The sequence below is a fragment of the Erinaceus europaeus genome, chromosome 13, assembly GCF_950295315.1.
Source record: "Erinaceus europaeus chromosome 13, mEriEur2.1, whole genome shotgun sequence".
NCBI lineage: Eukaryota > Metazoa > Chordata > Mammalia > Eulipotyphla > Erinaceidae > Erinaceus > Erinaceus europaeus.
Window position 1 is genome coordinate 96804289 of NC_080174.1, and position 20702 is coordinate 96824990.

The window sequence follows — 20702 nt, forward strand, 5'->3', positions numbered from 1 at the left end:
TTTATTTACTGATAAAAAAGATATGAGAAAGAACCAGACATCACTCTCTTCCCTCTGGTACATGTGCTGCCAGGGATTGAACTCAAGACATCATGCTTAAGAGTCTAATGTTGTATCCATTGCGCCACTTCCCAGACCATGATTTCATCTTTTCAAGGAGTCAATGCCATTTCTAATTTTGGCATTTGAACATAGTAAAGTTTTGGAGAGAAGAGAGGCAATGCTTGTTTCCCCAACATTTAAAAAGTTCATCACACATTATCTAAACAAAGAATTGACTGGGGGTGGGTTGGGCAGTAACATAGTGGGTTAAGTGCACATGGCTCAAATGCAAGGATCCCGGTTCCAGACCCTGGCTCCCCACTTGCAGGAGGATCACTTCAAGGGTGGTGAAGCAGGCCTTCAGGTGTCTGGCCTCAAGCTCTGGCACACACTGGCCTAGCCGCCTAGCAGGCCTCCCTCTGCCTCTACCAGTGCAATGGCAGCAGCAACAGCCCGAGTGCATCAATATTTCTCCTTTCTTTCTTTTTTTTTTGCCTCCAGGGTTATTGTTGGGGTTCAGTGCCCACATCATGAATCCACTGCTACTGGAGGCCATTTTTTTCTCCTTTTGTTGCCCTTGTTGTTGTAGCCTTGTTGCGGTTATTATTGTTGTTTCTATCGTTAGTTGTTGGATAGGACAGAGAGAAATGGAGAGAGGAGGATAAGACAGAGAGGGGGAAAGAAAGACACCTGCAGACCTGCTACATGGCCTGTGAAACGACTCCCCTGCAGGTGGGGAGCCGGGGCTCAAACCAGAGTCCTAATGCCGGTCCTTGCACTTTGTGCCACGTGCGCCTAACCCACTGCGCTACTGCCCGACCCCCGTTTCTTTCTTTTTTTAACTAGAGCACTGCTAAGCTCCGGTTTATGGTGGCATGGTGGACGGAACCTGGGACTATGGAGTCTCAAGCATGAGAGTCTGTTTGTATAACCATTATGTTATCTATCCCTGCCCAGTATTTCTTCTTGCTTACCTATAAGGATTGTAGGTAGGCTTCCTGAGAAATATGCAGAAAGTATCATATTTAAGCCAGCACCAGAATCTGCATTTACATTATTATGTAGCTACTGACATTTTTTCACAATGAATCACATTCTTATTTGTGATTAGTAGTAGTTTACAAGATTGTAAGATCATAGGGCACAGACCCACACCACAGCCACCATCAGTCTGCGGTTGATATATTCCTGGGCAGGACAGATGAGGAACAAGCAGTCAGGGCAGCACCATAGGCCATAGGGGAGTTTGGGAGATAAGCTCACACCACACTCTTCAGCTTTAGTGACTGTGGGCAAGAAGGGATAGGAGAGACATAGTCAGACTGAAAAAAAAGCTCTTGGCAGCTGAGATAGAAACAGAGGTGACAGAATGCTTGAAGAATTCTGTCTCTCCAGTTACTTTGCTAGCTGAATACTGACAGCTATCTAGAAAAAATAAACACACACTCAACTTTATCAGATGTATACTTTTTTTTTTTTTTCCTCCTCTAGGGTTATTGCTGGGCTCGGTGCCAGCACCATGAATCCACCGCTCCTGGAGGCCATTTTTTCCCCCTTTTGTTGCCCTTGTTGTAGCTTCGTTGTGGTTATTATTATTGCCCTTGTTGACGCAATTCGTTGTTGGATAGGACAGAAATGGAGAGAGGAGGCGAAGACAGAGAGGGAGAGAGAAAGATAGACACCTGCAGACCTGCTTCACCGCCTGTGAAGCGACTCCCCTGCAGGTGGGGAGTCGGGGGCTCCAACCGGGATCCTTACGCCGGTCCCTGTACTTTGCGCCACGTGCGCTTAACCCACTGCGCCACCGCCCGACCCCCCAGATGTATACTTTTATAATAGTCTTCTCTGCTACTTCTACAAACATGGTGACTGTGAATTTTAGTCTAAATAATCAAGCACAATTATGCCACTTTGAGGTTTGAAATTTGACTTAATGACTTTTTCAGAGCCAGGTAATAAGAGGGAGTATAGGAGAATATCCAAGCATTTCTAGGATCCTAGACCCTGTCTTTCTGGCTCAGGGTCCTGGGTGTAGAGCCCTTCTTTGCTAGTACCCAGTCTCACCAGCACTGGACTGCACTGAAGATGCAGGATACATGACCCTCTGTTGGCAGATGGAGCAGGAAACCTAGTTGATGAGCTCCTCTCTGATCTTTGGTTAAACATCTGTGAACACCATGTCTACACAGATCTCCAGGAAGGATGGAGGTCTGTGATGGTTATGGGCCACATGGACATATAAGGGGCACTTCAATGACCCCATTCTCAGGCCTCCATGATGTCTTGGTGAGTGATGACAGAATCATCAGGTTCTAAACAGCCCAGCAACTTGAGCTTGCCCAGGACATCCCTTCCATGATTTCTCTTGGACCTCCACATTGAAGAGGATGGGGTGTGCAGCATCACAAGGCAGCCTAACCTAGAATGGTTTAACTTCCTTGAGCCACTGGTTCACCTTGCAGACATTTTGTTTAATCTTAGCAAACTTCCTGGTTGTGGCGACAAATGACCAGATTCAGACATGTGCAGCATCTGAAAGTCTGTCACTGAGGTTCCCACAGGACAGAGACCCTATAAATTGGGATGTGTCAGGAGAACATATTTTTCTGTGTTTTAAATTATTTTATTATTGGATAGAGACACAACAATTGAGAGGGGATGGAGAGACAGAGACACCTGCAGCCCTGCTTCACCAACTCATGAAGCTTTTCCCCTGCAGGTGGGGACCAGGTGCTTGAACCTGGGTCCTTGTGCACTGTAATGTGAGCACTTAAACAGGTGTGCCACCTGGCCCCAGAGAACATATTTAATACTACATACTACATCTATGTAGTGGTTGCCTGGTTACAAGTGTTGCATGGTCTAATGGGAATTATGGCCAAGGTAGTAACTTCATTTAAAAAAAATATTTATCCCCTTTTGTTGTTGTATTGGTGTAGTTATTATTGATGTCATTGTTGTTCTATAGGACAGACAGAAATAGAGAGAGGAGGGGAAGACAGGGGGAAAGACACCTGCAGACCTGCTTCACCACTTGTGAAGTGACTCCCCTGCAATTGGGGAGCTGGGTGCTCGAACTGGGATTCTTATGCCAGTCCTTGTGCTTTGCACCACCCGCACTTAGCCAGCTGCACTACTGCCTGACTCCCATGAATTCACTTCTTTTTATTCATTTTTATTGGAGGATGTTTTACATTCTACAGTAAATACAATAGTTTACTCATGCATAACATTTCCCAGTTTTCCATGTAACAATATAACCCCCACTAGGTCCTCTGTCATCCTTTTTGGTGCCTTCACTACCCGAGAGTCCCTTACATGCGAATTGCTTGCTATCTTCACTATGGGCATATTTAGATCAACATAGTCATTGCTACAGCTCCCTGCTAAGTTCTGGGTGCAGCCTATTCAATCCAATGATAATGAACCTAAAAACAATGACCCTGGGCAGAGGTAGATAGCATAATGGTTATGCAAAGAGACTCTCATGCCTGAGTCTCCAAAGTCCCAGGTTCAATCCCCTGCTACACCGTAAGCCAGAGCTGAGCAGTGCCCTGGTAAAAAAAAAAAAAAAGACAATGACTGAGCATCTTCTGTTATTCAGACTTTTCTGAGACAAAGTGAATATAGTGCACAGACACCCAGTGAAAGGAGAACCTTTTGTTGACATTATAGTCATTATCAGTAATCTATGGGGTTCTTAGTGAGGCAGGGAGTCTGATTGGACGAGGCACACCTTTGGGGTTACTCCTGTCCCTCCTTGCTCAACCTCTTGGTAGAGAGACTGACAGGAAAGACGCACTACTCAGGTCAAACCCTGCCAAGGTCAAACACATCCTCACAATTTCTCAACATCTCGCTCTTTTTATCTAATGGCCATATTTAAATGGGTTAATGTTTGTAAAAGACTCCATTTCTGTCAGGGGAATAGCAGTGTAGGGTAACCAGAAACCTTTTGGGCAGAAAAGTGAATGATAATGTGCAGGCATTTTTAAAAGAACTGGAATAAGACAGGGAGAGATAAATAAGAGTAGCAAGGGCTGTCATGAGGCCAAAGGGAGGCCTGGTGGGCAGAGAGGGCAGCGGCTGGTGGGTCGAGGGGTGAGAGGGGTGGTCTGGCATTACAGGGTCCTGAGACAGCTGGCTGAGAAGTGCATGGATCATTGTAGTTGGTCCTCAAGTACAGCAGTGTAAAAGGAGTGTCAAGGAGCTCTACCAGCAAGTTCAATAGAAGTGTCAGTCCAATGCCAACAAACAGGGAGACACTGCACATCTTATCTTGGTGGGGGAGGACAGCCACTGGAATTTTGCTTTTCTGTAGAGAGTGAGCTGAAACCGCCAAAAGGTGACAGGTGAAGCAGAAGCAGGAAGGGCAGTGATGGGCGACAGAAGGGCGGTAGTAAAGTTTTGTCCTTGGACTCTGTGAGTCAGTTTCTTCAGATTGTGTCAGATCACATCATGGGTTTTGAGGGGCATTGAGTTGTGCCATTTTGTGGGCAATGTCAGAGAGCAAGGGGCCAGATGGTTGTGGGGATTCTGCATGAGCAGTTGGTTCTTCATGTGAAGGATTGACATAGATGTAATCATTTACTTGTGATGAAAAAACTTGTAACAAGTTAGAAGTTTACTATAATTGATAACTAGATTATTAGAATTGGTTTAAATATCTCTATGACCAAATTTTGTTAAAGTATATTGAGTTTTAACTAATTTTTACTTTAAACAAACTCAGGTTACTTAGAGAGTTAACACACATTAGTGAGAATGTTTCTTAGAACATTTACAACACCAGATGATGCCAGATTTGTTGTGGATTAATTGCCACAAGAAAAGTTCACAGGGCATTTTTGGGGGCCCTCCAAAAATGTCCTGTATAGAGAATCTTTATTTTAATTTTGGAGATGATGAATTGTCACGTTAAGTATTTAGATGTCTACTTTAACTACTCAGTTACTTTAGCAAATTAATTTTACCTTTATAAGAATCCTGTTGAAAACTCCTTCTTTGCCTGGTAAGAATGTAGCTTCAAAGTTACACTTTTAACCTTAATGTTTACCAAACTTCAAACACACACATAAACGTGTAGTCTATAATACACAAGAGGAGAAAAACTGTTGTTACAAAGACATATCATGTCAAACACATATTTAGACCTGTATTGTCTTAGTTGAACCATTTTTATTCAGTTTTCAAGACGAAACGTTTCACATTTATACCAAGACTTAAAAAAAAAATCAATTTTTCTCTCATACCAAGTAAAAGTACTTTAAATACAAAGTATAAAAAGAGAAATTTCAACCAAACTGATACAATTTATGCAAAAAGAAAGATTCACATATTGTAGCATCCATTTTTATTCCACTGTTTTACATTCACTGTTCTCTCCAGTTCAAGTTCCTTTCTAGGTCTTTAAAGTCATTCTACAATGCCTACACTGATAAGAAATGTTTTTATAATGCCAGTGATTTTATATGTTGCAAAAACTCTTAACAATTTGAATACATCTAAGCACTGACTTAAGTTCTCAGTACCAAATGGTTTTTTTCATATATTATAAGATAAAGAGTCTAACTACTTACTCATATTCCCATTTATAGAATATTCAGAGGTATGGGTTCACATGGCACTGTGATCCCTAAAATTTAGATATATTTACTTATATATTAACACAAGTTGTAGATGGAGAGACAATAAAACAGAACATATCTAGCCCAGGTAGTGCAGAGGCTCACACCTGAGAGCTATTATATTAAACCACTAGCTTCTGTCTGAGGTTGCATCTCTAAAATCTTTAATAGTTTATGTTTAAGACTGATTTCTGGGAGTTGGGTGGTAGTGCTGCAGGTTAAGCGCAGGTGGCGCAAACTGCAAGGACCAGAGGAAGGATTCCGGTTCAAGCCCCTAGCTCCCCACCAGAGGAATCGCTTCACAGGTGAAGCAGATCTGTAGGTGTCTATCTTTCTCTCCCTGTCTTCCCCATGTCTCTCCATTTCTATCCTATCAAATAACGACATCAATAACAGGAATAAGATTGATTTTCATTGTGAATATTTTCATGTGTTTGAAAATTAGTGGAACATCTGAAAGTTTTATGAATTTCTAGGGGTTTTGTTTCACTGTAGATTCTTTCATCTCTACAGAGGACCAGAATAACAGAATGTTTTCAACACTGCTTACATTTATCAAATTTCTCTCCATTCTGAGTTATTTCATGTTGACAAAGATGACTGACTTGAATCCATGTTTTGCTCTGTATGTTCACTAGGTTTCTCTCCAATGTAAGATCTTTCATGTTTCCAAAGAACATTGACTTAAATGAATGTTTGACTACATTGTTTACATTCATGAGGTTTCTTTCTCTCCACTGTGAGTTCTATCATGTAACTAGAAGAGAACTAGACTCCATGAATGCTTTACTTCATTGTTTACATTCATAAGGTTTCTCAGCACTGTGAGTTCTTTCATGTTTCTGAAGATAACTGGAACAACTGAATGTTTTACTACATTGTTTACATTCATAGGGTTTCTCTCCACTGTGAATTCTTTCATGTTTCCTAAGACTACAGGAATGACTGAATGTTTTACTACATAGTTTACATTCATAGGGTTTCTCTCCACTGTGAATTCTTTCATGTGTCTGAAGATGACTGGAAGAACTGAATGTTTTACTACACTGTTTACATTCATAGGGTTTCTCGCCACTGTGCGTTCTTTCATGTGTCCGAAGATGACTGGAACAACTGAATGTTTTACTACATAGTTTACATTCATAGGGTTTCTCTCCACTGTGAATTCTTTCATGTATCCGAAGACTACTGGAACAACGGAATGTTTTACTACATTGTTTACATTCATAGGGTTTCTCTCCACTGTGAATTCTTTCATGTGTTCGAAAACTACTGGAAAAACTGAATGTTTTACTACATAGTTTACATTCATAGGGTTTCTCTCCACTGTGAATTCTTTCATGTTGCTGAAGACTACTGGAATAACTAAATGTTTTACTACATAGTTTACATTCATAAGGTTTCTCTCCACTGTGAATTCTTTCATGTGACTGAAGATGACTGGAACAACTGAATGTTCTACTACATTGTTTACATTCATAGGGTTTCTCTCCACTGTGAATTCTTTGATGTGTCTGAAGACTACTGAAATAACTAAATCTTTTACTACATATTTTACATTCATAGGGTTTCTCTCCCTTGTGCGTCGGTTCATGTTTCTGAAGATGACTGGAAAAACTGAATGTTTTACTACGTGGTTTACATTCATAGGGTTTCTTTCCACTGTGAATTCTTTCATGCTTCAGAAGATGACTGGATTGCCTGAATGTTTTACTACATTGTTTACATTCATAGGGTTTCTCTCCACTGTGAATTCTTTCATGCTGCTGAAGACTACTAGATTCCCGGAATGTTTTACTACACTGTTTACATTCATAGGGTTTCTCTCCACTGTGAATTCTTTCATGTCTCTGAAGACTACGGGAACAACTGAATGTATTATTACACTGTTTACATTCATAGGGTTTCTCTCCACTGTGAATTCTTTCATGTGACCGAAGATAACTGGAACAACTGAATGTTTTCCTACATTGTTTACATTCATAGGGTTTCTCTCCACTGTGAACTCTTTTATGTGCCCGAAGATAACTGGAACAACTGAATGTTTTACTACACAGTTTACATTCATAGGGTTTCTCTCCACTATGAATTTTTTCATGTGTGCGAAGACTACTGGAACAACTGAATGTTTTACTACATAGTTTACATTCATAGGGTTTCTCTCCACTGTGAATTCTTTCATGTGTTCGAAGACTACTGGAATAACTGAATGTTTTACTACATAGTTTACATTCATAGGGTTTCTCTCCACTGTGAATTCTTTTATGTGTTCGAAGACTACTGGAACAACTGAATGTTTTACTACACAGTTTACATTCATAGGGTTTCTCTCCATTGTAAATCCTTTCATGCGTTTGAAGATGAATAGAATAAGTGAATAACTTATTGTATACGTCACATTCTTGAGATTTTCTACCATTCTGACTTTTTTTGCCCTCAGAGATTTTCACTGTTGTATTACTGTAAAATAATGAACAATTAATTAATGATATTTTAATGCATAAAATTGTAGTTGAGTCTACTATCAAGTTGCAGGACATTATTTTACTTAATAAGCCACAAAACCAGACATTAAGAATAGATTTCACTAAAAACGTATATTGAAAAGAAATCACAAATATTCAAAATTATAAAGATCACGAGGGAGTCGGATGGTAGCACAGTGGGGTAAGCGCACGAGGTGGGTTAAGGACCAGTGCAAGGACCAGTTAAAATCCCGGTTCAAGCCCCTGGCTCTCCACCTTCAGGGGAGTCACTTTATAGGCGTTGAAGCAGTTCTGCAGATGCCGCTCTTCCTCTATCTCCTCCTCTCAATTTCTCTCTGTCTCTATTAATTAACAAATAAAAAAATTTTAAAAAGATCTGAATTAAAAGTAAAGTTAAAAAATTGGTAAAAATTGGCTGGGCTTAGGTGTCAGGAGGTAGCACAGCGGGTTAAACATACATAGCGTGAAGCATAAGGACAGGTTTAAGGATCCCAGTTTGAGCCCCTGGCTCCCCACCTGAATGGGAGTCGCTTCACAGGTGGTAAAGCAGGTCTTCAGGTGTCTATCTTTCTTTCCCCCCTCTCCATTTCTCTCTGTCGTGTCCAAAATCAATGACAGCAATTTTGACAATGAAACAATAAGGGCAACAGAAGGGAATAAATACTTAAAAGGTAAGGCTGGGAAGTGGCACACGTAACTGAGCACACATGCTACAATGAGCAAGGACTGGTTTAGAGCCCTCAGCCCCCACCTGCAGGGGGGAAAGCTTTGCAAGTGGTGAAGAAGGACTGCAGGTATCTCGTTCTCTTTCTCCCTTTTGTTAAGATTTCTGGCTGTCTCTATCCAATAAATAACTAAATATTTATTTAATAAAGATAAAACTTGGTAAAAATTTTGTATGTATTAATTGAACCACTATTTGTTAATAGCAAGTTTTGCTTTGTGTTGAAATATTTAACTGAAAATATTGATCTTCTCTAGAAGGACTACATCAAAGTATATAGATATTCATACATTAAAGATATTCTAATGTTTCCAAGTGTACTATTTTGTAAATACTAAGCATCTTTGCCCCCTTTTTAAGACTTCCATTTCCTTGCTACGTGAGAAATATTTTCCAATAATGTGGAGAAAAGGCAGATAATTTAGTACATCATTATGGTACTTTTGTTGCCAGTGACTCAGATGGGAACTGCAGACATGTACGTCACATACATCATATTTCAGTCACCTGTCCAACTATTCTATAACCTAGTTATGAAGTATCTTTGATATTATTTAAAAATTAATCTATTTGTGGCAGTGATTATAAATATTATATTTTCATTATAAATGTATTAAAAGAGCTGCTATGCAATTATTAAGTCAGTAGAGAGCACACAATTAAGAACCCAGAAGTGAGCATCGCACAAACAGGTTGAGGAGATGAACAAAGACTAGAGTTAGGACTTTCAGGGCAAGAAGTAATAAAAAAAAAAAAAAAAAAAAAAAGAACCCAGAAGTTGGGAGTCGGGCAAGAGTGCAGTGGATTAAGTGTAGGTGCTGCAAAAAACCAATCTAAGGATCCGGTTCGAGGACCCAGATCCGCACATGCAGGGAAGTGGCTTCACAAGCGGTGAAGCAGGTCTGCAGGTGTCTGTCTTTCTCTCCTAGTCCTCTCTCCATTTCTTTCTGTCCTATTCAACAATCACAACATCAATAACTACAACAATAAAACAAAGGTAACAAAAGGGAATAAATAAATAAAAATAATTAAAAAAAAAAAAGTAAGTCTACTACAAGGAAACCATGCAGGCACCAGATCTTGGTAAATTACACAAAATATCTGAAAACACAGTAGCTTTCTGGGTGGTACATCAACGCTTTACTATAAATGTAACTCTCACCTTTGTTTACTCCCACGCAAGTTATGCTGTTCTTTGGTAGAATGTTCTTGTATTTTTTCTAAAATTACAAAATATATAAAGTATTAGAAATGATACAAATAGTGGTCTGGGAGGCGGCACAGTGGCTAAGGCACTAGAATCTCAAGCATGAGGGCCTGAGTTCGATTCCTGGCAGCACATGTACCAGAGTGAATGCTGGTTGTTTCTCTCCTCCTATCTTTTGCATGAATAAATAAACTATTTTTAAAAAAGAAATTATACCAATAGATTGAATTTTTTAATTTTTATTTTTTGAAGGATGAACACCTGCAGACCTACTTCACCGCCTGTGAAGCGACTCCCCTGCAGGTGGGGAGCCAGGGGCTCGAACCATGATCCTTATGCTAGTCCTTGCGCTTTGAGCTACCTGCACTTAACTCGCTGCGCTACCGCCTGACTCCCATTTTTATTTATTTATTTTTTTTACCAGAGCACTATTCAGCACTGGCTTATGTTGCAGGGGACTGAACCTGAGACTTGACAGAGCCTCAGGCACGAGAGTCTGTTTGTATACCATTGTGCTATCTATCCCCACCCTGAAAAATTTTTAATTTTATTTATTCCCTTTTGTTGCCCCTGTTGTTTTATTGTAGTTATTATTGTTGTCATTGTTGGATAGAACAGAGAGAAATGGAGAAAGGAGGGGGAAGACAGAGAGGGGGAGAGAAACATAGACATCTACAGACCTGTTTCACTGCTTGTGAAGCGACTCCCCTGCAGGAGGGGAGCCAGGGTTAGAAATCCTGAAAAAAAATTTTTTTAAAGAATTTATTTCTTGGGGAGTTGGGCGGTAGTGCAGTGGGTTAAGCGCACATGGCACAAAGCGCGAGGACCAGCCTAAGGATCCTGGTTCAAGCCCCCAGCTACCCATCTGCAGGGGAGCCGCTTCACAAGTGCTGAAGCAGGTATGCAGGTGTCTATCTTTCTCTCCCCATCTTCCCCTCCTCTATCCATTTCTTTCTGTCCTATCCAACAACATCATCAATAACAACAATTAAACAAGGGCAACAAAAGGGAATAAACTTAAAAAATTATTTCTGTATTCATGAGAAAGATAGGCAGAGAGAGAAAGAACCACACATCACTCTAGTACATGTGTTGCCAAAGACCAAACTCAGGACCTCAGTCAGAATCCAATGCTTTATACACTGCGCCACCTCCCAGACCACAAGATCGAATCTGTGATACATTATGAGTCACAATCAAACCCTGCTCACTTAACACTGTCTCCATTTACACAATGATGAACACAAAGTGATTTGCCTTCTAGTTGAAAGATTAAGGTGATTAGAGTTACCTAGTGAAAGAAAGTTCCTCAAGTTTTCACACATCACATCTCTGTAGAGTTTCTTCTCTGAAGGATTCAATAGTGTCCACTCCTCTTGAGTGAATATCACAGTTACATCTTCATAGGTCACTGAGCCCTAAAATATGTGCAATGTGTTCATGTGAGAAAATGTGAGTGACAGCATATTAGCTATTCAGTCTCTACTTTAGGAAGGCTGTGAATTATTGTCTCATCTGCAAACATGTCTTTGGTGACTTGAGAATCATATACCTCTTAATCATGCTCTAGAAGTTGGTACATTGATTAGAACACTAGCCTCTCTTTCACGAGGCCCTGAGCTCAATCCCTGGCATCTCATGTGACAGAGAGATATCCCTATTCTCACTCTTCCCCTCTACAGTTTTATGTTTAGTAAACGATAAAATCTTAGGGCAGTGTGGGAGTACAACTGATAGGATGCTCATGTTGCCCTATAAAAGGACCAAGATTCTATATATCCTAGTTCTCACATGCACGGGGTTGGGGGTGGTGGTGGCGTGGCACTCTTCACAAGTGGTGGAGCAGTTCTGGACATCTCCTTCCTTATTTATAATGTAAAGTTTGTATGGATAAAGAGAATTTGATAGGGAGAGTGAAGTAGAAGGTAACTGGAATTAAGTCTATAGCCCCTGGGGACTTAGAGCTCAAAGTTGGTGTGTCTTCTTCTATCTTCAGTTCTTCTCACTAAAAGGAAATAAACATTAATTTCATTTATTATATATGAATAACAATTACATATGACAGACACACAGAGAAAGAGACATCTCTACTTCACTTTCTACCTCACTTTCCTTATTAAATTCTCTTCACCTATATAAAAAAATATATAAGAAAATAGTCACTGGGTGTAATGATTTCATAATGAAGCCACAGTGATTAAAAAAATGGGATAAGAAAAGAACACATGTGATGGTTATGATAAGTTTGCCAGAAATGAAACATTTAGTGGTCTGGGAGGTGGCATAGTAGTAAAGCTTTGGACTCTCATGCATGAGGTCCTAAGTTCGATTCCCGGCAGCACATGTGCCAAAGTGATGTCTGGTTCTTTCTCTCTTCTATCTTTCTCATAATAAAATCTTTTTAAAAAATGAAATAAAACATCTCTAGCCACATATAGCTCTTTATAAAATTAGCACCATTATGGAAACATGGAAATTATACTATTTAGAGTGATCATACCACATTAGGCTTCTCTGTAGTGTCAGTGTCCAAAAAACCGTTAAAAATGCAAGAATGTTATACAAATAAGTATTATCAGGTGCAAGGCAGTGGTGCACCTGGGTAGGTGTACATAACACATGACACAGGATCTAGGTTTTGAGGCCTGCTTCCCTCCTGAGCAGGGCATACTTCATGAGCAATGAAACAGGCCTACAGGTGTCTACTATCAAATAAAATGGAAAAAAAATGGCTTTCTGCAACAGTGGATTCAAACTTCTCACAATGAGCTCAAGAAATAACCCTGGTTTGGGGTCATGTGGTTTCGCAGCGGGTTAAGGGCACGTGGCAGAAAGCGCAAGGACCAGTGCAATGATCTCGGTTAGTCACAGGGCAAATAAATATCACCCACAATCCCTGACTAGCAGATAAATGTATATTACTATAACAACAAATTTCATTTTAAAAAACAAGTAATTCTGGTTTATTACCCCTTTGTAGATTCACTAAATTTTATAATACCTTAGACAGATGTTATAAAAACCACACATGGAAACTAAACAGAATTATGTTAGGTCTCTGATATCCCAGGACAGACATCATTCTTAGTAGGAATACTGGATTAATGTCATTACTTTTATCTGCAAAATTAAAACATTTTCTACAGTTCTATACCACTGATCAACATAGGAATTGTTTATCCTACATAGAATGCTGGGTAGAGGGAATCAGGTGTTAGTACAGCAGGTTAAGCGTATGTGGCGCAGAGCACAAGAACAAGTAAGGATCTCAGTTAGAGCCCTGGGCTCCCCACCTGCAGGGGAGTCCTTTCACAGGCAGTGAAGCAGGTCTGCCGGTGTCTTATCTTTCTCTCCCCCTCTCTGTCTTCCCCTCCTCTCTCCATTTTTCTCTGTCCTATCCAACGAATCAATTAACAAGAACAACAATAACTATAAAAATAAAACAGCAAGGGCAACAAAAGGGAAGAAATAAATATTTTTTAAAAACCTCTTTAAAAGAATGCTGGGTAGAGAGAAGAAGGCTAGGGGGTCAAGTGGTGGTGGCACACTTGGTTAAGTGTTCACTTTCTTTTTTTTTTTTTTTTTCTTCCTCCTCCAGGGTTATTGCTGGGCTCGGTGCCTGCACCATGAATCCACCGCTCCTGGAGGCCATTTTTCCCCCCCTTCTGTTGCCCTTGTTGTAGCTTCGTTGTGGTTATTATTATTGCCCTTGTTGACGCAATTCTTTGTTGGATAGGACAGAGAGAAATGGAGAGAGGAGGGGAAGACAGAGAAGGGGAGAGAAAGATAGACACCCGCAGACCTGCTTCACCGCCTGTGAAGCGACTCCCCTGCAGGTGGGGAGCCGGGGGCTCGAACCGGGATCTTTACGCTGGTCCCTGCGCTTTGCGCCACATGCGCTTAACCCACTGCGCCACCGACCGACCCCCAAGTGTTCACTTTCTAATGTGCAAAGACCCAGTTCAATCCCCTTGGTCCACCTATAGAAGGAAAGCTTCACGAAATGTGAAGCAGGGCTGCAGGTTTCTCTCTGTCTCTTTCCCTTTCTATCTCCCCTGCCCCATCCATTTCTCTTGGTCTCAATCCTTCATGAAATAAATATTATTTTAAAAATCTACTTTAAAAAGAGAGAAAATTCCTTCTAGCTTCATCCAAGATGGGTCAGAGAAGGTGGGCTCACTGTTCTTCATAGCTGCATAGTATTCCACTGCATAGTATACCACAGCTTTCTCAACCATTCATCTGTTGTTGGGCACCTGGGTTGCTTCCAGGTTTTCGATATCACGAACTGTGCTGCTATGAACATAGCTGTACACAGATCTTTTTAATTGGGTGTTATGGTGTCCTTGGGATACATCACTAGGAGAATTACTGGGTCATAAGGAAGGCCCATGTCTAGTCTTATGAGAGTTCTCCAGACAGCTCTCCACAGAGGTTGGACCAATTTACATTCCCACCAGCAGTGCAGAAGGGTTACTGTGACCCCACAGCCTTTCTAGCATTTGTTGCTGCTGTCCTTTTTGATGTTTGCCATTCTCAAAGGGGTGAGGTGCTATCTTAAATTTGTTTTTATTTGCATTTCTTTGACAATCAGTGACCTGGAACATTTTTTCATGTGTTTGTTTGCTTTTTGTTGCTAAGTTTGCTGAGCTCTTTGTATATTTTGGTTATTAGTCTCTTGTCTGATGTATGGCATGTGAAGCTCTTCTCCCATTCTGTGAGGAGTATCTTTGTTTCTGTGATAGTTTCTTTGGCTGTGCAGCTTTTTAATTTGATGTAGTCCCATTGATTTGTTATCATCATTTTCTATTTTTTTTAATTATTTATTTATTTATTGGATAGGAACAGCCAGAAATTGAGGGGAGTGGCTAGAGAGGAAGAGAGACAGAGAGGCACCTGCAGCTCTACTTCATCACTTGTGAAGCTTTCCCCCTTGTCAGGAACAAGAATATTATTCCTGAACAAATTTGTGGTGACTTATGCCCAAACCTAGAATGGAATATTAATATATAAGAAGTGTGAACTTAGAATAATACTAAAGTGTGTGTTTGAAATAATATAGATATATAAGAAGTGTGTACTTGAAATAATATGTACTTGAAACAATATTATGTACTTGAAATAGTAAGAAGTGTATACTTAGGACATATATAAGAAGTGTGAGAATATTAAATGTGAAAATATTCCTTTGAGTGTGAAATGTTTAAATAGGTTAAGAATATTAGGATAAGTTGTTTAAGTTTATTGTTTGATAAAGCTGAAGTGAATATTCAAGTGTGAGACTGTTATTTTGAATTTGAAATATGAAAATGCTTATTAAGAGTGATGAAACATTGTTAAAATTAAAGTGTTACAATACTCTTGAGTTTTAAGTGACAAAGTAAGGTGAAGACAAAACTTGGAACCTTGGCCCCCAAGCCCTACAGGCCTGCATTAGATAAGTACATGCCCTGAAATGTCCCTGCACCGATGTAAGATAAAGTCCCGTGCAGAGCAACCCTAAGGTAGCCCCCTTAATTCTTTGAAATGCCCCTGCAGGCCAACATAAGTCTTATGCAGGGCAAGCCTAATGCGGCCCCAGAGTTCTCTGAAATGCCCCATACACCAGCACAAGATAAAGTCTTGTGCAAGGCAAGCCCCACATCTGGATAGCCTGATAAAATTAGACCTACATGTCAGGAAGACCGCAACTCTCATTGGCTGGAAATTACCTAACCCACACCCCAGCCTATCTCAGGGATAAAAACCAGGATTTTGGACATGGATGGCAACATTTGAACTGCATACTAGCATGTAAGTTCCGAAGCCCCCATCCGGCATATCCCGTGGCAATCAACACATGGATGGCCACAGAGGTGTCTGCAAATTCCCGGACCAGACCCTGACCAGATCAGGACCAGATCCAGGACCCATGTGGACCAGAATTCTAATCGGACCAGCTTCGTCAACCTGAGGATATCACTTGTCATGACCTTACCTGCACTCCTACCTGTTTTATACCGAGGAGATATTTGAGATGCATAGTTGTAATTATAAGAATTTGATGTTAGAAATATTACTTTTTGAACAGCATTTCAGTAATTTAGAATATGTTGGAGTGTAACGTGGTGTTAGAGCACCACCTACTATCAATAAAGGAGTACTGCAGAACTTATAAAATAATAGCCTTGGTTTTCATTGGCAGAATTCTTTACCGTATTTAATTAATATAACGGTCATATTTTTTGGTCTATGCTCACGACACCCCTACAGTTGGGGACCGGGGACTCAAACCTGTATCCTTGCACACTGTGTGCTCAACTAGATGTGCTATCACCCAGCACCTATCACTTTCTATTTCTTTGAATACTGATTCAGTTATCAGTATACAAGTCTTTCACTTCTTTGGTCAGGTTTATTCCTAGGTATTTTATTGATATTGCTGCAACAGTAAGTGAGAGTGAATTCTGGATATCCTCTTCTTTGGATTTACTGTTTGCATAAAGAAATACCACTGACCTTTGTACACTGACTTTGTAACCTGACACCTTGCTATATTGCCTTATAACTTCAGAAACTTTCTACTGGGTTCTTTAGGTTTTTCTATGTATGCTATGCTATCAACTGCAAATAGTGAGAGCTTGACTCCTTCCCTTCCAACCTGTATTCCTTTGATTCCTTTCTCTTGTCTGATTGCTATGGTGAGAACTTCTGATACCAGTCATCTCTATCAGAAACAACAAAATAGACCCCTTTGTGGGCCCTCATAGGACCTTGCCCTCAACTTGGATCAACAACGGTAGAGAAGGTTCCATCCTCTGAAGGGAGGCTGGACAACATACTCTACCTACCTACCTACCACCTGAGGAAGATGGGTCCTGATATTAGGCTAGCTTGGAACCTTGCTACTCATGACCACAGAATGTGAGCTCAAATCTATAGCGATGCAGACGTCACATAGGCTCCTAAGCTGAATATGGGCCCCAGATCACGTCAAATCCATGAGGTTTACAGTCAACAATACTTATACACCTTTCCCATATTTGGGAGCGACTCTCTGTCCTGATCCAGCTTTCTGGTCCTCTTTCCAGCTATGACATCATCTCTCCAGACACTAACTTGGATGCACCTGCATACATATCAGATTTCAGGCTAGGGGAAAAAAACAAACAAACAGGTTTAACCACAGGCCCTATGTAATATAACTAAAATAGGTCAACTAGCTATCTACAAAATGGAGAGACCCTCCCACCTCCCAACTCTTCTTCTGCACTATTCCAGCCTTAAGGTTCATGATTACTCAATAAGTTGTCTGGCTTTTTATGTTAACTCTTTCTTCAGCCACCAAATTCCAGATGCTAGCATGATGCCAACCAGACTTCCCTGGACAAACAAACCCACAAATATGTCCTGGAGCTCTGATTCTGCACAACCCTGCCCTACTAGGGAGAGAGGCAGGCTAGGGGCATGGATTGACTTGTCAATGCCCATGTTGAGGGGGGAAGCACTTACAGAAGCCAGACTTTCCACCTTCTGTATCCCACAATGACCCTGGGTCCATACTCCTAGAGGCTTAAAAAATAGGAAAGCTATCAGGGGATGGGATGGGATATGGAGTCCTAATGTTTGTAATTGTGTGGACTTGAACCCCTCTTATCCTATGGTTTTGTCACTGTTTCCTTTTCATAAATAAATAATAAAACTTAAAAAAGAGAGAAATGAAGACTCTCAACATTAGGAAGTATGTATTCTAATGAACCTCATTTGTGCATGATTCCACTATTCCTGGTAGAACAATTTATTTATTTTCTCTAGATAGATAGATTAGACAAAAAAAAAAAAAAAAAAGAAAGAAAGACACCAGAGGAAGACCCATAAAGTTTCCCTTTTCATGCCTGTGTTGTCAGGCTTGAAACTCAGTATCTGGGTATGACAAAGTTGCACTTTACAACATGAGTTATGTCTTGGTATTCAAAAGTTATTTCACAGGGTCTTTCTGATGGCATACCAAGTGGAGACCACAATGATCACCTGTGAGAACTCAGATGGGTTCAAGACTCATCTCTCCAAAGCTGTAGAGGGAAGTCTCACAATTGCATGTGCTTTACCACTACCACACCCACTTCTCGTACTTATTCATATATACATATTATATATATATATAACATGTCTTTCAAGAATGGTGACACTGAGTCCCAATGATAGTACTAAATGGAAAATTAGAGTTATAAGAGTAAGTGGCTGAGGAGATAGCATAGTGGTTATGCAAAATATTTCCATACTTGAGGCTTTCAATCCCCAGCATCAAGGTAAGCCAAAGTTGAGCAGTACTCTCATCAGTCTCTTATTTCTCTCAATGAAATAAAAAAAAAAAAATTAAGTAAGAGAGTCCTGCTTTCCCAGAGCTCGACCCCACTAGGGAAAGAGTGAGACAGGCTGGGAGTACGGATTGACATGTCAACAATGCCCATGTTCAGTGGGGAAGCAATTACAGAAGCCAGACCTTCCACCTTCTGGACCCCAAAATGACCCTGAGTCCATACTCCCCGAGGGATAAAGAATATAGGAAAGCTATCAGGGGAGGGAATGGGATATGGCATTCTGGTGGTGGGAATTGTATGAAATTGTAACTTTATCCTATGATCTTGTCAGTGTTTCCATTTTATCAATAAAAATTGAATAATAAAAAAAGAGTAGTTCTATTCCCTGACCCACCATAAGCCAGGGATAAGCAGTGCCCTGACAGAAAGAAAGAGACAGAGATACAGAAAGAAATATGATGGGCAAAACAGAAACAGTAAATTAAACATGTATCAATTAAAATACAACTTATTCAAGAGGAAAAAGAAACAGACTCTGATGTGGGGCAAGATACTTACCCAAGAAACTGCCATCTCTTCCTCTTTCCCTGAATGTCTTTCACGCCAGAAAATGGAAGATCAATCACAGCAATAGCTTGAGACTCTGTTTAAATCTAGCAGCACAGCCTCTTCACTGGACAGTCTGGGCCCTAGATGGAAGACACAGTAGTGAATACAAGGTACAATACCCAAGGCAGGGCTATGAGTAGCAGCAGATCTGTTTCTCGCCTCTCCCGGATCTACTAGGAATATGAAAGCAGACCATCTGGGACCAAAACAAGACAGGACTACACCGTCTCCAGGAACCCACCAAATCACTGGTGAGTGCAAACAAGTGTGGCTGGTGGTCAGAGAGGAGCCTAGGGAAAGATTAAGTGGCTGGTAACAGTCTGACAGTTCATCAGTTGAGACACCACCTCCAGTGTGTTCCATCAACAACGGGATGGCTGAAGGGAGGAGAGGACCCCACTGAGGCTCACCAAGTGTAACTCTGAGTCTCCATTGCTACTGCTCTCAGAATCTGGAGCAGCAGTAGGGAGGCCCTGGGCTGACACCAGGGGAAAGAGAACTAACCAGGAAACTCAGGAGAAGACCTATAGCTCCCTGGCCTAGCAGTGGGGCTGTGAAAGTCTCTTTGCATAACCACTGGATTATCTCTGCCACACTCTGCTTTATCTCTTGGTCAGGAATCAGTGACTAAACTAAGAAGCCTAGTTATAGTTTAAAAGCCCTCAGGCTCTCATAGCCTACAGGAAAGAAAAAGCACAAAAGAGGCTTTTAAGCCACTGAGCTCCAAGTCAGGGATTAAAATACTATTGAAACAACTGTTAACTTCCACAACTGTGAACCCTTTCATTACCTTACTTAGACACAAGTCAATCCAGGCAAGAGTGATCAATAATTTGAAAGTACTGAGAGAGGGAACTCATAACATAATATATAAGATGGTTAAACCAACAGGAAGAAATATTGGAGAAATGAACCAGGACAAGAGTCCAGCTCTAAAATGCCCCCAAAGGGTGAAGCACAAAATAATGAGGTCAACATCCAAACACTAGCTAAGGAAATAATCACAGGAGTGAAGAGTTTGAAAGAATTGTCATTAGAAATACAGAAATACAAAATGAGACTCTAGAAGAAAACACTAATTATCTCAAGGTTATTAGAAAGCTGAAAGCTGAAATAACTGAGCTGAGAACACAACCAGCTGAACAAGCTAAAACTGTCAGAACAGGGTAACAAAATAGATGATCTCCAGAAAACAGTAGAGGGGAGAGAGAATAGAATGAATGAGGCTGAAGACAGAACAAGCAAGATCGAAGACGAATTAGAGACAACTAAAAAAGAAGGAAGAGATCTAAAAAGAGATTAAGAAATACTAAAAACAACAACAGAGAACTATGGGATAACTTCAAAAGAAACAATACGCATTACTGGCTTAGCAGAGGAAGAGACAGAGAGGAAGGAGAGGAAGAAAGCATTCTTCAGGCCATAATAGGTGAAAACTTCTCTAGTCTAGACAACATCAAAGAAGTAAAGATTCAAGAAGCCCATGCGCTTCTTCTTCTAGCGTTTGCCAGCCCATGAGCTGATGATGGCGAACACATGACCCCTCTGTTGGTAGACAGAGCAGGGACCTAGTTAATGAGCTCCTGTCTGATCTTTGGTTAAACATCTGTACATACCATGTCTACAAAGATTTCCAGGAAGGATAGAGAAGAGGCCAGTGATGGCCATGGGCCAAATGGACAGATAAGGGGCACTTTAGTGACCCCA

The 20702-nt window shown here is 40.7% G+C and overlaps 2 protein-coding genes across 2 annotated transcripts in view; one reads left to right on the forward strand and one right to left on the reverse strand.

Moving 5' to 3' along the window:
* LOC107523087 (zinc finger protein 709-like) overlaps positions 1–20702 on the forward strand; it is a 424510-nt gene that overhangs the window by 220810 nt on the left and 182998 nt on the right. The window lies entirely within an intron of this gene.
* Positions 5189–20702, reverse strand: part of LOC132542411 (zinc finger protein 709-like) — a 38814-nt gene continuing 23300 nt past the window's right edge. The window contains exons 2-5 of the mRNA XM_060204984.1: positions 18945–19075; positions 11378–11504; positions 10042–10099; positions 5189–8129 (exon numbers count right to left, since the gene is read on the reverse strand). Coding sequence (XP_060060967.1) covers positions 6461–8129; positions 10042–10099; positions 11378–11504; positions 18945–18959 — 1869 coding nt within the window. The 5' untranslated portion in view covers positions 18960–19075 and the 3' untranslated portion in view covers positions 5189–6460. The remainder of the gene's footprint in view (positions 8130–10041; positions 10100–11377; positions 11505–18944; positions 19076–20702) is intronic.